At 36.3% G+C, this 18,472-nt stretch overlaps 2 protein-coding genes across 11 annotated transcripts in view; both read left to right on the forward strand.

Moving 5' to 3' along the window:
- Positions 1-4,657, forward strand: part of LOC106878976 (uncharacterized) — a 47,875-nt gene extending 43,218 nt beyond the window's left edge. For all 10 annotated transcript variants that reach the window (XM_089345675.1, XM_089345679.1, XM_089345671.1 and 7 more), the window contains 3 exons: positions 1,070-1,108; positions 1,837-2,082; positions 3,775-4,657. In XM_089345675.1, coding sequence (XP_089201801.1) covers positions 1,070-1,108; positions 1,837-2,082; positions 3,775-3,959 — 470 coding nt within the window. In that variant the 3' untranslated portion in view covers positions 3,960-4,657. The remainder of the gene's footprint in view (positions 1-1,069; positions 1,109-1,836; positions 2,083-3,774) is intronic.
- A 1,251-nt stretch (positions 4,658-5,908) lies between these two features.
- On the forward strand, positions 5,909-17,277 carry LOC106880398 (uncharacterized). Its single transcript, XM_089345689.1, has 6 exons — positions 5,909-7,199; positions 10,290-10,619; positions 10,766-10,857; positions 13,420-13,571; positions 14,639-14,748; positions 16,811-17,277. Exons 1-6 carry the CDS (start codon positions 7,175-7,177, stop codon positions 16,858-16,860), a joined length of 759 nt encoding a protein of 252 aa, XP_089201815.1. The 5' UTR covers positions 5,909-7,174; the 3' UTR covers positions 16,861-17,277.
- The last annotated feature ends 1,195 nt before the right edge of the window (positions 17,278-18,472 follow it).

The following is an 18,472-nucleotide window of genomic DNA, read 5'->3' on the forward strand; positions in this document are numbered from 1 at the left end:
AAATTATGATAAACGTAAACGAACAAATGAAGTTTGCTTTTAGAAGTGTTGAGATGTCTTAGAAAGTTAAAGAAGTGATTTTAAATTCTCAAACACAGGATAATGCCAATAATATAGCCTGAACAGGATAAACTACCCCTATTCTGCAGAAAAAAGTGTGGGCGAATAATAATAATAATAATAATAATAATAATAATAATAATAAAAATGCTTTCTAATTGATGTATCAATACCAGCAGATGACAACGTTTCCCTAAAAGAAATGGAGAAACTTTCAAAATACAAAGACCTGGAAATAGAGGTAACTCGAATGTGGAATCTAAAAACAGAAACAATTCCTATCGTAGTAGGCGCATTAGGTATGATAAAAAAAATATTCAGACAAATACATAACAAAAACACCAGGACTTACAAATATATATAACATACAGAAAATTGCACTACTGGGCACTGCACACATCCTACGCAAAACACTTTCAATACAGTAACCATAAGAGCATCACAACAAACCACAGCACATACCCAAGGCACACAGAGCTGTGCTCAGTAGTGAAGTGAAAGCACGCTATAAAAATAAAACTACTGAACAATAATAATAATAATAATGATAATAATTTCTTTTGTTTGTTACCAGAGCGAAAGACATAAATTTGTGGGGTGTTTACATGTAATGAAATGATAAAAAGAAATTAAATGCATACACAGTAAGCGATAACAAAGAAGGGGAATTTACACAGTGAGCAACTTTAGAAGAAAAAACGATGATAGTTATGTGGTCTTCTTGATATAGAAGACCTTTTAGGGATAATCAATGAATTGGCCTGAACACCAAAAGCCTGAACATTCAATGCATTCACTTAGCCTGAACAACCACATGTTCAATGCATTCACTCAGCCTGAACAACCACATGTTCAATGCATTCACTCAAACTGCCATTGTATATGATATGTAATTGTATATGCAAATCTTAATTATTATTATTTAATTATTGTAACATAAATTGCAATCAATCTTGTTTATTAAATGTAAAATCTGAAAATCAAAACGTTTTGTTTTCATCTTTTTCAGATTTGACAAGAACAGAAAGTTATAATATTACTCAAAGTGGTAAATGGATTTACAAACGTTTTTCTCCTTTTAAACTAGACATTGTCTTTTCGATTCTGTCTTCTATTTCTTTACTTAACTCTTAGTTCTTAGCCACTTTCTTTTGACTTTTTCCAATAGGCTCAATTTTCTTCTTTTGCCTAACGTTTCTCTTGATACCTTAACACTTTGTTTCGTATGTACACTGACATTGCACATCCAAAAGAACCTACTAACTTTATTCCTCTCTACTCTTTGTATGTCCTCTGCATTTAGGGTCCATGTCTCACTATTATGTAGCAGTGCTCTTCATATACAAGCATCATACAATGTGCCTTTCACTCTGAGAGAACTTTTGTTGCCCAAACTCCTAGCTTCCTCAGAGACCACCATGTCATGTCAAAAGCTTTCTCCCGGTCAATGAATACCAAATGCAATGATTTACTTTTAGCTGCATCTTTTACTAAGAGTGAGTAGGTTGTATCCTACTCTGCACAATCTTAGTAAACAAAAGGCTCGTTTATATGGTGTCATTTGTTTCCAGTTCACTAGGTAAAACATGTCCAGGCACTTTGTTATTCAATAGACTGAGATATTAGGACAGGAAGAGCATCCAGTTGTACACAAAGTAAACTCTGCTCCCAAGCAGGGAAGAGTAGGTGTTAAAATGGCAATGATGATGAAAAATCTCCTAAAATCTTTCATATGGGAAACCAATCAATAATATTGATTTGTCTTTTTTATTTCAGGACCAGTTGCATTAGGAGGCGATGTCACACTTGATATTGAAGTAGCCAATATGAACAGAATTGTGTTCTGGGAAAACGGCAATGGTAGATATGAATGTAACCCTACTTGTTACAACTATGGTAACTATGAAGTTACACAGAATGGTGACAAATCTACTCTTTTGATCCGAAAGGTATCTGAACAAGATTTCACTTGGCGTTTTTGTGACTTGTATCTCTGCTCACCAAAATATACCTTAGAAAAAGGTAAGGAAATTACTACTGCTAATAATAATAATAATAATAATAATAATAATAATAGTCAAGACGAAGAGTGCGATTTTAGATGTTTTATTCTTTGAACAATATTTCGACAGAACGTCTGTCTTTCTCAAGTTCAAACCAAAAGGTGATTGAAAATTCAAAATTTCAGAAATTTAAACGTAAACTATGAACGAGAGTAACCAGCGTCCATACGTTGATGGAATGACATCATCAGTTTTTGTCAGTTTTTTAATAAGCAGAAAGAAAGAAAGAAAAAGGAAGACGACAGAAAACAAAGAATAAAACATCTAAAACCGCACTCTTCGTCTTGACTATTTACCTTCGTGAAGAGTTACATCAATCCTTTCTTTAAAATAATAATAATAATAATAATAATAATAATAATAATAATAATAATAACGGTAATGATGAAATTGTTTGAAAAACCAGAGCCTGAAATTTGGTATCGCGAAGTGTGCAGTGCTTCCTTTAAAGCGAGGGGAAAGGGTAAATTTTTAGGGCATAGAATTGCCAAACGGAGAGAGAATGGAAAGCCTTAGGATCCTGGAGCCGGAGGATATCTTGCATAAAGAAATGAAAGACAAGGTCACCGCTGAATGTTTCAAGCGCTTTAAACTTTTCTTGAAGTCAAAACTCGACTCGAACCTTGTGACTGCCATCAACATATGGGCGGTTACTGTAGCCTGCTATAGTGCAGCCATCCTGAAATGGACACAAGCGGAGATTAACCAACCCGATCGCACTACCCGAAGAAGAGAAAAACATAATTAGAGGCAAAACGTGACAAAAACTATAAAACCCTTCTAAATGATCGACTCATCTGTTAACCTTCCATTTTTGTGTTAGAAAGAAGAAATTTAATCCCCTTTGCCAATGCAACATAACCTTTTTAAATAATGGATTAATCTGAAGGGGAACATCTCTTTTACTCTTTTACTTGTTTCAGCCTGTTTTTGACTGTGGCCATGCTGGAGCACTGCCTTTAATCGAGCAAATCGACCCCAGGACTTATTCTTTGGAAGCCTAGTACTTATTCTATCGGTCTCTTTTGCCGAACCGCTAAGTTACGAGGACATAAACACACCAGCATCGGTTGTCAAGCGATGTTGGGGGCACAAACACAGACATACAAACACATACACACATACATATATATATATACGTATATACAACAGGCTTCTTTCAGTTTCCGTCTACCAAATCCACTCACAAGGCTTAGGTCGGCCCGAGGCTATAGTAGAAGACACTTGCCCAAGATGCCACACAGTGGGACTGAACCCGGGACCATGTAGTCGGTAAGCAAGCTACTTACCACACAACCACTCCTGCGCCTATAGCCACTCCTGCGCCTATAATCATTTAGACATTATAGTGTGGGATATTTGTGTATGTTAATCCTTTTCTTACCATATTTCTGCTGAAATACATTGCCTTTGTTTTAATAAATTTTGAAAATGATGAAGAATTTAGCGAAATAACCTTATCCTTACTAAATTAGTGTTTGGAACACAAGGAAGGTTTTCTTTACATCTCTTTAAAACTGAGGATTTGTACAATGGAAACAAAAGCAGTTTTAAGTAGGATAGTATGAAAAGGGTTAAACCTGGCTGATATTACTTTTTTTTTTTATCATTAAAAACAAAAAATATATGTTTTACTTTTCATCTTTTGCAGTTGAAGAAAAAGATGTTGAAACTAATGGATCAGAAGGCCGCCTACCCACCTATGCGATAGTCCTACTTTCCATGCTAGGATTTGTAGTCATCATTGTTATAATCTGGTTTGTCAAATTCCGATGCAATAATCCTAAAGCCCATTCCACATCTTGTGTGGGATACCAGAAACCATCAGAGACATAAGACTGTTATATTTTGTTATTCCTTTTTCTGTTTCCCTCTCCAATTTAAAGCAGGAAATAGTTGAGAAGTTGTTATAGTTCGTTGAGAATTGTTTTGGATTGGTTACTTCTGTTAGCAGGGCATTTGGGAATATATCAAACGGACACAGTTGGTGTCTACCCCATTCGTTGGGATCGTATAAGTCCGCGTCATAAAAGTGGCACACAGCGCTACGTCATAAAAGTTGCGACGAGCAATTCGAAGCTTGCTTTGGTCATTCGTTTATTATAGAAGACGTTTTAGCTAATTGAACAGCTAAGAAGGGAACTCATTTAAATAATAGCATTAGTCAGATGAAAGGGAATATAACAAGAAGAGTAAAAATAAAATGAGTTAGAAAGACTAATTTCACTTGTCAAATGTAAAGTACATTGTTAAAAATACAGCAAATCTTTTCTAGTAAATCTTTTGAGATTCATGTTATTTTTTTTTTCAAATTTCTTTTTTGTATAGAGATGAGAATATCTTCTCCGTGCTACACTACTTTTCACTAAGCTCAACATATAAATATATATACATATAAATACATATACATATATGCATATATATACATATATATACATATATACATATATAACAATTTGAAAATCCTACACGATTAGGTGAAAAGCGCTTTATTTAATATGTGACATTAATAAAAATCTGTAAATGTACAAACATCCAGATTTCTGAGTACCTTAATTTTTTTTCTATATAATTTCTTTACATCACCTCCAAACCTTCAAATACATATATACATATATATACATATGCATAAATATATATATATCCATATATATACATATATATATTTATAAGTATATATATATATATGTATATATATATTACATGTAAGTATATACATGTATATATATGCATATAAGTATATATATATATATATGTATATATCATCATCATCATCATCATCATCGTTTAACGTCCGCTTTCCATGCTAGCATGGGTTGGACGATTTGACTGAGGACTGGTGAAACCGGATGGCAACACCAGGCTCCAGTCTGATTTGGCAGAGTTTCTACAGCTGGATGCCCTTCCTAACGCCAACCACTCAGAGAGTGTAGTGGGTGCTTTTACGTGTCACCCGCACGAAAACGGCCACGCTCGAAATGGTGTCTTTTATGTGCCACCCGCACAAGCCAGTCCAGGGGCACTGGCAACGATCTCGCTCGAAAATCCTACAGGAGCCAGTCAGGCGGTACTGGCAACGGCCACGCTCAAAATGGTGCATCTCATGTGCCACCCGCACAAGAACCAGTCCAGGGGCACTGGCAACGATCTTACTTGGCTTGCCGGGTCTTCTCACGCACAGCCCATTTCCAAAGGTCTCGGTCCGTAGTCATCGCCTCGGTGAGGCCCAATGTACGAAGGTCTTGCCTCACCACCTCAGCCCAGGTCTTCCTGGGCCTACCTCTTCCACGGGTTCCCTCAACTGTTAGGGTGTGGCACTTTTTCACGCAGCTATCCTCCTCCATTCTCACCACATGTCCATACCAGCGCAATCGTCTCTCTTGCACGCCACAACTGATGCTTCTAATGTTCAGCTTTTCTCTCAAGATACTTACACTATATATATATATATATATATATATGTATACATATATGTATGTATGTATATAGATATGTATGTATGTGTGTGTATACATATATATGGACATATATACATACACATAGATAGATATACATCTGGCCCTTCCAGTTCCAAACCGACTCAGAAGCTTTTGGGCTTTGACCAATCTGAGGTTACAGTAGAAGGCCCTTTCGCAACGTGTCACGCAGTGGGACTGAACCCGGATCCATGTAACTAGAAAGTAACAGACTCACCTACACCTAAATATATATATATATATATATATATATATATATATACATATATATATATATATCATCATCATCATCATCGTTTAACGTCCGCTTTCCATGCTAGCATGGGTTGGACGATTTGACTGAGGACTGGTGAACCAGATGGCTACACCAGGCTCCATTGCGCCTCCACTGCTGACTCTACCCCCAACTCATCTCTTTTGTGTCCGTCATTTGAAAAACTTTTAAGGTTTTTGAAATAATAACCATTAGCACCTATATCAATCGATGTCAAATCTGGTATTAACAGTGAATGTAATCTTGGCCAAATCCGAACTCACAACGCTGGATTACATAAAATATTGAAAAGAATTTTGTTTGCTAATTCAAAAGGGAATTCGTAGCATTCATTCGTTTCTAGGGGAACATTATCAACGTTTACTTTAAATCGAAACACAATCCAGTTTTTTTCCGAGGGCATTTAATGTAATTTATCTAGTGTAAAATGAAAAAATTAAAACTTCAAAGCTATTGATATATTGCGAAGTTAAAACAAAATTGTTTTGCTTACCATGCGTACAAACACAGTCGACTTGTTTCAAACGGTTTATTTGCTAAGATCGATGGATAGAAGCAGTCGTTGTTGAAAACCTAAGAAAGCTACGGGTAAAACTGATGCTTTACTTACCTTCTAAATAGCAAAGCATTCCGGAGAGAAAGACAAACTAATATAAGACTTGAAATTTTAGAATTTATTTACGAAAAGTGAAATTACCTGGCGACAACTTCTGGAGTTAGAGGAAAAGATAGTTCAAGGGGGACATTATAAACGTTTATTTTAAATCGAAATACAATCCAAAGCGTGGCTTTATTTCAAAAAGATTTGGATTCTCTTCCTGTACTCGTTGACCAGGTTTTTCGAGAGCATTTAGTGCAATTTATCTAGTGCAAAATTAAAAATTTAAAGCTATCGATATATTGCGAAGTTAAAATAAGTTGTTTTGCTTACCATGCATACAAACAGTCGACTTGTTTCAAGCGGTTTATTTGCTGAGATCGATGGATAGAAACAGTCGTTGAGGAAAACCTAACAAAGCTACGGGTAAAACTGATGCTTGACTTACCTTCTAAATAACAAAGCATTCTGGAGAGAAAGACATGAAATTTTTAGAACTTATTTACGAAAAGTGAAATTACCTGGCGACAACTTCTGTAGTTAGAAGAAAAGAAAGTTCAAGTTGCCCACCAATTTTTGTAAGAGTGGAAAAACTCGGGAGAGTTTTGTTTTAAAGACATCATCTTTTCGAAGCCAACGCAAAAAGAAATCAATCGCGAAATATCCTGAATTTATTTTTAAATCATCAGAACGAAGTGAATTAATGATTATTAGGAATGAAAGGAGAGGTAATTACTGAAATTGCTTTATAATTCTATAATATAAAATACTGTAACTAACTTGTGCTTTCATTACATTAGGTTTACCATTATAATTTCTCATTTCCAAAGGGAATGGAAAGGGTAGGGATGGATTTGTAGAAATCATGAATCGACTGATAAAATATTTTTAGTATTCAGTCACGTATCTTAATATTCTCTTTAGAATCCCACCGTGGTGGATATTGTAGTTCGTCTATGTGCCTCGTATGTCCCTTATGTCTATAACAGAAATCCTTTTTAGAAAAGGGCAGTGAATGAGAGAATCAATGAAGCTCTCTCGAATTAAAATGCCATTATGTAATCTCTATTCGACTTCCCCTTTCGTATTTAACGAAATGAGAAAACGAAGCTTAAATGACATCGAATCAATTTTATATTTTCGCTTAAGAAAAATCGTGACCTTCTACCAGTGTAAAAATAATTATGTTTTAGATAAAGAGTAATATTTAAGGATATAGAAGTTAAGATTCCTGGCTGTCAACCTGGCGTCCCGGTCTCCATTCCCGTCATGGGAACGGCAATGTTTTTAGGTGCAGATGTTCCTGTACTGTAAGAGGTTTGCTTCCCAGCCACATAGTTCCAGATTCTGTCCCATTGCGTGGCACCAGCGCCAGGGGCAATTTAGTTTAAATCTCAGCCGATAAAATCCTTTTTCAACGTATATGACGGACGAAAACTGAAAGAAACCCACATTTCTCTCTCTCTCTTTCTCTCTTTCTCTCTCTCTCTCTCTCTCTCTCTCTCTCTCTCTCTCTATATATATATATATATATATATATATATATATATATATATATATTATTTTGTTTAAAAGAGTTCCAACACTGTCTGTTTTTTATGTTTTATTTATATTCCTGCAGAACCAATGTGGGGTATAGAATATGGAATATACAATATATAATATAATATACAATATATAATATAAAATAAAATAAAATAAAAATGGATGGCACCATGAAAGAAAGTATTGAATGTAGATGAAATATTGAGTGTTCAATATAAAGGATCAAATATATAAATATAAATATATAAAGGCGACTCGAGTTTCAGGGCTATTTCCCTTCGTCATGGCCGGTATGACAGACTTTAACAGACTATATATATATATATATATACGCACACACACACACAAAAATAAATATACATGGAACATACTCGGTACAGAAGAGTAATAAAATATTTTGACTTCTTTGAGTCTATTACTACAGAAGACAAATATATGTATATATATTGTATAGTTGAAATTTATAGAAAAACAAAAGACGAAAATAGGTGTATTAACAACAAACTGGTGTATTGGTTTTGACGCTTGGCAAAGTGGGAAAGTCTTTTATGTTTCGAGCCTACGCTCTTCAGCAGAAAGGAATACGAGAAAATAAACAGAGAGGGAATGAAAACTTGTGGGTTTAGATTTCAAGAATGGCAGCTAGTTGGAAAAAAAGGTTTCACAGGAGAGTTTGAACGAACCCGAGGTAATAAAGTATTTGTGAGCCCATACATACATGCATATATATATATATATATATATATATATATAAATTGAAGAGCCTTAGAGTCAACCTAGCTAAAACCAAAATCCTAATAAGTAGGAAGGTAGATAAAACACAAACCCCTTCAGGTAGATGGCCCTGCTCAGTATGTAGAAAAAGAGTAGGTAGTAACTCTATAAGATGTACCCGGTGCAAGCTATGGACACATAAGAGGTGCAGCAACATCAAAGGCAGGTTAACTAGCAAGTTAGTTTTTGTTTGTGGCAGATGTTCAGGTGCAATAAAGACTGTAAACAAACAGGAAACAACTTCTATCTCATTCCAGGGTGAAAAACTAGAGGTAGTCGATAGCTTCCGCTATCTGGGCGACCAAGTTAGTAGTGGGGGTGGGTGCGCTGAAAGTGTAGCTGCTAGAATAAGAATAGCCTGGGCAAAGTTTAGAGAGCTCTTACCCCTGCTGGCGACAAAGGGACTCTCACTCAGAGTAAAAGGCAGACTGTATGACGCATGCGTACGAACAGCCATGCTACATGGCAGTGAAACATGGGCTGTAACTGCTGAGGACATACGTAAGCTCGCAAGGAATGAAGCCAGTATGCTCCGTTTGATGTGTAATGTCAATGTGAATACCCGTCAGAGTGTAAGTATCTTGAGAGAAAAGCTGAACATTAGAAGCATCAGTTGTGGTGTGCAAGAGAGACGATTCTGCTGGTATGGACATGTGGTGAGAATGGATGACGATAGCTGCGTGAAAAAGTGCCACACCCTAACAGTTGAGGGAACCCGTGGAAGAGGTAGGCCCAGGAAGACCTGGGCTGAGGTGGTGAGGCAAGACCTTCGTACATTGGGCCTCACCGAGGCGATGACTACTGACCGAGACCTTTGGAAATGTGCTGTGCGTGAGAAGACCCGGCAAGCCAAGTAAGATCGTTGCCAGTGCCCCTGGACTGGCTCTTCTGCGGGTGGCACATGAGATGCACCATTTTGAGCGTGGCCGTTGCCAGTACCGCCTGACTGGCTCCCGTAGGATTTTCGAGTGAGATCGTTGCCAGTGCCCCTGGACTGGCTTGTGTGGGTGGCACATAAAAGACACCATTTCGAGCGTGGCCGTTTTCGTGCGGGTGACACGTAAAAGCACCCACTACACTCTCTGAGTGGTTGGCGTTAGGAAGGGCATCCAGCTGTAGAAACTCTGCCAAATTAGATTGGAGCCTGATGTTGCCATCCGGTTTCACCAGTCCTCAGTCAAATCGTCCAACCCATGCTAGCATGGAAAGCGGACATTAAACGATGATGATGATGATATATATGTATATTTAAAAACTTAGTGTGCATGAGTTCCAGGTCACTCGTTGCCAAGCGGTTTTACTCTACGTGTTTTAGCTTCATCACTCTCGGAATAATCCGGATACTTATTGATCACACCTCGTATACACACACACACGCATGCACACACACTCATGTATGCATGTATATATATATATATATATATATATATATATATATATATATATATATAATGGAGGGCGTGAATTTAAGTATGTATGTATTCTTGTATATTTTTCAGGAATGGAAGCACCAATCCAATTTCGTTTGATTCTCGTACTGCTGCCAGCTTTCACTCTCGTATTTTTCATGGCTTCGAGAACTGGGTTATCAGCGTGTACAAAAGTCCTTTTCGGCGAAATCACTACATCAAAATGCTTATGTTCTCGGATTAAAACGACTAAACACACAACGTCTGTTGAAGACTGTGCACTTCGGTGTATCTTACACAATGCGTGCGAATATTTTAGCTATTGCAATGGCTCATGTTATATGCATCGGTCGTTTTACGACAGAGAAATTAGAGATTATGCTTGCAACTGTTCATCGTATATTTTGCTCTCCGGAAACGGTAGGTAAATCACAATTTTCTTATGTGCTTTGTTTCTTGCCTGTTTGTTAAACACATTCATGAAACACATTCTTGCCATTTAAGGGTTAACATCTTGTCTGTACACTTACATCTAAATTATTGATTTCTATCTATTTCTGATACAGGTAACAACAGGCAGAAAGTATTTAAGATGACCAAAGACTCATTTATAAGAACTCCTATTTATTTATACTGGGACAAACTGCCCATTGAAAAGGTAATGAATTTTTGAAACTTCAAAATCCGGATCTTTTTTAAAACGGGGGCCACATTTTTCATTAACGAAACACTTTGAAACTTGGATCACTGGTAGAATGTGTCATATAAAACATCTTTTTCTCTTAGTCTTCTTAAAAAAAAAAGAAATCCATAAATTATTCCATGTTAAAGTTGTCGTATTTCTGTAATGTCAACCAATCACTGACGTCCATTCAGCCGATATACATTAAGTGCCGACTACATAAACAAACGATTCTGAAACAATTAACCCTAACCCTAACCCTAACTCTAACCCTAACCCTAACCCTAGGGTTAGAGTTAGGGTTAGGGTTAGGATTAGGGTTAAAGCAAATTCAAAATGAAAAAAGCAAATAAAACGAAGAATCGTTTGTTTATGTAGTCGGCACTTAATGTATATCGACTGAATGGACGTCAGTGATTGGTTGAAATTATCGAAATAAGACAATTTTTTACATGAAATAAATTCGAATCCAAAAATATTTTTCTGTTCTATAACACAAAATAGATAAGTATACGAAGTTTGAAAGTCTTTCCGTACCAAAAACACTACGTAAAACATTAATGAAAAATGTGGCCCCCGTTTTAAAAAAAATCCCAAAATCCTTCTCATTTAATAAACAATCTCCATTTTGGTCAATCCGATATCTTTTGTGCGTATTTGGCTTTTTACCTTTTTTCTGACAATATTGCAATGGTGTCCTTGGTACTCTCCATTTTGTTCTTGCAGTTTATCTTTAGTGAGAAACAGGATCCAGTTTTAATACCCTGGCTTATTTTCATACACGATATGTGTATAACTAGATTATCCATCGTGTTCTGTCCTTTATTAAAAGGTGGAGCATAATGTAAGAGAGATGAATGAAACAAGTTAAAGAGAAAAGATAACGATTGAAGCTCTATGTGGTCGTTCCATCTGCTAGAAATAGCAGCCATATTTTTTAAAGTCTTTTAGTAGTTTTTGAGATTTTATCGTTGAGTTTTTGAGACCTACTTTTGTCCCTCCACAAAAATCTCGATTCTAGAATTATACTCGGTTTTAGAGTGTCAGGTCATTATTTTCACTTCTATATTTACGAGATGAGGAATTATGTACTTTATTTACATTATTTACATTTGACGGATATTTGTCCTCATCTTGTTTGTTGTTAACACAATGTTTCAGCTGATATACCCTCCAGCCTTCATCAGGTGTCTTGGGGAAATTGCTAGTGGTATTTAGTTACGGATATTTACTTTCCAAGTTCAAATTCCGCCGAAGTCATCATTCAAGAGTCGATAAAATAACGCGACAAACGTCAGATCGTAGAGATGGGGATTTCATAGACAGCAACATAACCGAAAGTGTTTGGAAATTGAGTCGGTGTGTTGACCAGGAATACCTCCAGGTTATAAAAAATCTAATGCAAATGGTTGACAATGTCGAATGGTTCAGTCTCGTCATCGGTGCGTTGGTGTAGGAGTGTGAGGGTTAAGAGGGATTGTGAGCATTAGAACTAAGAAGGAAGGGGATTTAAGGACAAGTTTGGAGAGTGATGGAACCACAACTGATGTTGGATCGATGAGGAATACATATTTTGAAGTAGAATAACAAGGGGCTTTAACTGCTAAGATCAAAATCAGAATGGTGAGTGGTTATAAGTGTAAGTATATAGGGTTGAGTAGACATGAGTTAGAGGAAGACAGAGAAAGATTATGAGAAGATTGTGTGTCAGCGAGGAAAAATGTTTGAGGAAGAGGTGGAAGGATGAAATTTAGGTTGAAATTCACGAATATGTAGATGGGACGGTAAAAATGCTTTTAATTCGAGACGAACTTCAGAAAAGCTACACTCTATCAGGGTCAAAAGAACTTGTTGGACATACCTACACGCGTACACTATCCCAGCATTTAGTCAGAAGCTACTATCTCTCTGTCATCTGCTCCATCTAAGAGTCTCGACCAAGGAAGAGGCTGATCAAAAATCCCCGTTTCTTGAGGTGATGCCACAACTCATTTACTTCCGGTCCTGATGTCTCCCTTCATTCCTCCACAGAACATCAATGTGTCATTGATGTGAGATTGATTCTTGATATTTTTATCTTTTGTTTTTGTTTTTGTCCTGGCTTTGTCAGGGTTTTCTACTTCCCACAGATGCAACGAAACTTTTAGAAAGACTCCTAAATCATGACTCATTAGTTAGTAGTCCGATTCTCAGTCTCATGAGTCACCCACGTTTTCCTCTTAAACCCAATCTCTTTCTCTCCCACTCTCTTAATTTTTCACTTCTAGCACGACATAGCATTTCGTCCTCTCATTTTCCTCCTTTCTGTCTCTCTATATCTCTCCCTCCCCCTCCTCTTCCTCCTATTTTTCGTTTTCTCCAGTCTTTTTCTCCTGCTCTCAAAGTCTAACTCTTTCCCCACTGTTCTCTCCATCTCCTTCTCGCCCTCCTACTCCCTCCTTATATCTCATTCTAGTCTCCTTTTTCTTTCTACAACTCTGCCTCCCCACCACATTCTCTGAGATTTGTCACTGGTTCGAGTTTACTTTCTATTTGCAGGTGGAATTTCGGTTCAAGAAAGAAGATGGTGATGATGTCGAATTCATTTTCAATGGAACAGGGACGAATTCTACATCGTGGTTCCAGAAAGATAAACTCAATAAAAATCCGTTTAACTCTCAGAATCCACAAACTGTGACTTTCAATGCGAAGTATATATTATCTTCTTACTCATAATTAACATCTTTAATCATTTAATAATTGTTCTTTTGAACACTTTCACAGTGTACATATATAAAAGGAAAGTTTACAGACATACTTTATATCTCATTGCTGTATAATATAATTCCATAATAATAATCCTTTCTACTATAGGCACAACGCCTGAATATTTGTTGGAGGTAAGGGGTTAGTCGATTGCATCGGTACCGGTGTCAAACTGGTAATTATTTTATCGACCACAGAAAGGGGGAAAGGCAAAGTCGACCTCGGCGGAATTTGAACTCAGGATGTATAAACGGACAAAATACTGCTAAGCATTTTGTCCGGCATGCTAAAAATTTTGCCAGTTTGCCGCCCTGCCTTATAATAAAAGATAATAATAATATTTTCGTTATGAAACATAAGGTTTGACAAAACATCGACGAGGGTATAGATGATTTTGTGTGGGATTACATGGAAACATGGAAACATGGAAAATAACGAAACATGGAAACATGGAAAATAACGAAACATGGAAACATGGAAAATAACGAAACATGGAAACATGGAAAATAACGAAACATGGAAAATAACGAAATCATAAGTAAAACAATTAGAAGTCAAATAGAAGCTTCCGGAGGCTACAGAGAGAAACACCTCATCATCTATGGTCAGCTTGACCATTCAGACAAGGAGTCTCTCCCAGTTTGCCTTTCTTCTGTCTGTTTGAACATCCTCAGAGCAGAATCTTTCACTCGGACCTTACTTGCAACTCTCACCCACCTTTCAATAAATTTGCTGGGAGGCAGCAATTCTTTCAAGACCAACACTAACCCTTCCAAGTGAAACTTTGACCACAGCCGAACTGAAGCGAAATTAACAAGATCTGGTTTACTCAAACTGCCTGTCATTTTTACTTTCTTTATCACGAATAACAAATTGGGTATCAAATAATTAATATCAGAGATGAAATGATAAACTCATTGATTTAATTAAACAGAACTGATTATTGTAAATACTGTCGTAAAAGTTTTCTTTATTATTAAGTTTATTAAATTTATTAATTGTAATATATTAGTTTCAGTTACCCGAACTTTATCATCGAGTATGAAAACGAGCATTGGCTCGAAGCCAGAAGAGAAAGTGGAAATAATGAAAAGTACGTTATGTCTCACAAAGCTGGAAGCAGTAAGTAAAACATCTCCTCTTGATTTCAATGTAATTGATTGTATAACTCTGTGTTGGTGTACGCGCATGCCTGTGTGCGTGTGTGTGTGTGCGTGCGTGCGCAGCTGTGGTTTTCAAGAAGCATTGCCTCATACATATAAATCTTTTAAATAGTTTTTTTTTTAAACTAAAACAATGCAAGTTGTAACAAAAATAAAAAATAAAAAATAAATAAAACTTCAGGTCAGTGGTTTATACTCTTGCCTAGTATTTCGGTATTTCGGGGCTAGGAATCTGTAATACTTCGACCGAGCGAACCAAAGGAGATGGCGACGTAGACGGGAAAGGCTCCTTTTTACCATGTCGCACGGTCGAACACAAAAAACAAATTATACAACATAGAAGGCTCGTCGTGAGAGATACGAGCTATAGTGCCAGTAAATGAACAGATGGATCTATTTTAAAATGGGGGCACCAGTATTTTCTTAACGAAACACTAACGAAACACTTTGAAACTTGGGACACTGGTAGAATGTGTCATATAAAACATCTTTTACTCTTAGTCTTCTTAACAAAAAAATGTACATCGCAAGTTATTCCATGTTAAAGTTGTCGTATTTCTGTAATTTCAACCAATCACTGACGTCTATTCAGCTGAATAGAGTTACTGCTGGGCGGTCATAAAAATGTTATTCCCTGTGACATAGTTCATCCGGTTTAATCGTAATTTATACGCATATATTGTTTATATAATAAATTACGCTGTGCGTATCTGTGTGTGTAACAATTTTAGAGTTCGGATTCTCGGGTTAGGGTTAGGGTTACGGTTAACAGTCTAGTTAGGGTTAGGGTTAGGGGATTAATACGATATACACCGTTACAGCGCTAACTGTTTTCAACTGAATAGACGTCAGTGATTAGTAGAAATTATCGAAATAAGACAATTTTTTACATGAAATAAATTCGAATACAAAAATTTTTTTCTGTTCTATAACACAAAATAGATAAGTATACGAAGTTTGAAAGTCTTTCGGTACCAAAAACACTACATAAAACATAAATGAAAACTGGTGCCCCCGTTTTAAGATAGATCCGAACAGATTAGGACAGACAACCGATATAAGTTTATTAACATAGTGAAACTGTTTGTGCCTGTGTGTGCGTGCATGCGACATCTAAAATTAACACAGTAGATAAGTCAGGCCTTCGTGTACAAGAGAAGGTATACAAGAATGTGAAATAACGGACAGTCGTATAAGAAATAGTGTGTGTACGATATGTGAGTGTACAAGAGTGTGTGTGAGTGAGAGGAAACACAGAACATAGAAAGAATGTCTGTAACATGTTTGTGTGTGTGTGTGTGTGTGTGTTTGTCCCCCAACATTGCTTGACAACCGATGCTGGTGTGTTTACGTCCCCGTAACTTAGCGGTTCGGCAAAAGAAACCGATAGAAAAAGTACTAGGCTTACAAAGAATAAAAAGAAAGAGTGTATATATATATATATATATATATATATATATACGTATTAATAATAATAAAGGAGTTACGACGCAAAAACGTATAAATTCAAAAGAACATATTTATCTTCTTCAATATATATTTCAGTATAAAGAATTCATTAAGATGCTTAAATCAAAATTTCTTTACACATCATTCAGGAACAGATATAACATCAGATATAACATCAGAAAAAATATCTGTTCCTGAATGATGTGTAAAGAAATTTTGATTTAAGCATCTTAATGAATTCTTTATACTGAAATATATATTGAAGAAGATAAATATGTTCTTTTGAATTTATACGTTTTTGCGTCGTAACTCCTTTATTATTATTAATATTACCAAAAGGATCGATTCTTGAAGAGTCTGCATATCTTCACTGTCGTTTTTTTCTGCTATTTAGGTGATGATTTTTTAAGTTAGCTTACCAATTATTTTTGTTGGTAGTTAATTTATAATATATTGTTATATATATATGTATATATATATACATGTGTGTGTGTGTGTGTGTGATGATAATCGGGAAATTTAGAGTTAACTTCATTAATTTCTAACAATTTTTTTCCTTTATTTTTTTTCAGAAGAAAAACATTCTTATGAATCCCTGGTCATCTCAGTAATTTTAAAGTAGAATATACATTATTCCAGAAACTGCATATTCTTACATACATACATACATACATACATACATACATACATACATACATACATACATACATACATACGATGCTGATAAAAGTTCCAATGAAGGAGCCTTGAATCTATGTTAGAGTCCGGCTCTTTCTCTATTGACAGGAAATACAGAAATGGAACTGATTGATTACATACATACATACATACATACATACATACACACGGACAGACAGACATTGATGTACAGTGTACATGCTTTGAATAATGAAAAAAGGACATCATAGACAGGACAGCGTTCAACAGATACGCTGTTAGCTAAATGCTTTAATAGAAGAGAAAAACTCATAAGATTTCAGAGGTGAGTCCTTCATCAGGAGAAATGGAAAAGCCTATAAAAGTTAGAAAGAAGAACAAACGATGAAAGAAAGAGAGAAAAAAATAAGGGACAAAGTGTCACGAACCGATGAAATGCAGTTTTATGAGGAGGGAGTTAATACAAGGCAGAATTGTCGAATTAAGGCAGTAGAGTGATTTAAGGGAGATTTGGCTGCTATTTCTACCAGGTCTAGCTACCATGCAGAGGTCTGAACTTAATTTCCATTCACATATTTGCATTTCAAAAATTTAACATAATCTTTTCCATAAATCAACTATCCTAAAAAATTTATACGATGACGTCACATTTTCTATATGTGTGTGTACCTTAAAAGACGTCAATCATCACGACACACACACCTTCACTCACTCTCTCTCTCTCTCGCTCTTTCTCACCCTCTTTCTCTCTCACATACACACGCGCAAGCACGCACGCACAAACACACACACACACGTACACACACACACACACACACACGTCCATTTCGTATATCAAATAAAATTTTTACGGATACAACTGCTTACAAAAATAGGGATTAATATATAATTTCTTTCTATGTTCATAATTAAATCAGTGTTTTAATAATTAGACAGAGGTCCTATAGAATAGCTCTCAGAAACAGACTACGTACAAATGCGTCAATCATCAGGACCTACACCTTCACTCACTCTCTCTCTCTCTCTCGCTCTTTCTCACCCTCTTTCTCTCTCACATATACATGCGCAAGCACGCACGCACGCACGCGCGCACACACACGCACAATGGATGGGTGTCTATGTGCAAGTATAGAAGTGTAACCTTACCTGAAAATGGACATGTATGAAGGTGTGTGTGTGTGTGTGCGGTTGTTTGGGACATGTATATGTCTAGAAATGTGCAAATTCAGAAGTTTGGTGGCGTAGATACGTGGGGTATGAGAGATGTTGGTGTGTGTGTGTGTGTGTGTGTGTGTGCGTGTGTGAGTTATCGTTAAGAATGTGAGAAGAAAGTGTGGATATTAGGAGGTAGGAGCGTGCGCGAGTGGGAAGGAAATGAGAAAGGAAAGGATGTTGAGGGTGTGATGGACGTATGTGAAAGTATACGAGTGCGAAACGGTTTCAGGCGAACGAACGGTTTGTGCTGAAATAAGAATAAAAGAGAAAAGAAACGAGTTCTGTAAGAGAAGAGTTCAAGAAAACAAATTTTAATTCTAACACATTGGTAAAAACGAACAAAATAATCCAGATGTAAGAGA

Source organism: Octopus bimaculoides, chromosome 29 (genome assembly GCF_046866305.1).
Source record: "Octopus bimaculoides isolate indiv1 chromosome 29, ASM4686630v1, whole genome shotgun sequence".
NCBI classification, from domain to species: domain Eukaryota; kingdom Metazoa; phylum Mollusca; class Cephalopoda; order Octopoda; family Octopodidae; genus Octopus; species Octopus bimaculoides.

Excerpts from the sequence above, each read along its gene's own strand:
- LOC106880398 (XM_089345689.1), top strand. The coding sequence starts at position 7,175 with ATGATTATTAGGAATGAAAGGAGAG. Across the intron at positions 7,200-10,289 it reads TATTAGGAATGAAAGGAGAG|GAATGGAAGCACCAATCCAA; the intron begins GTAATTACTGAA and ends TATATTTTTCAG. Across the intron at positions 10,620-10,765 it reads TATTTTGCTCTCCGGAAACG|GTAACAACAGGCAGAAAGTA; the intron begins GTAGGTAAATCA and ends TTTCTGATACAG.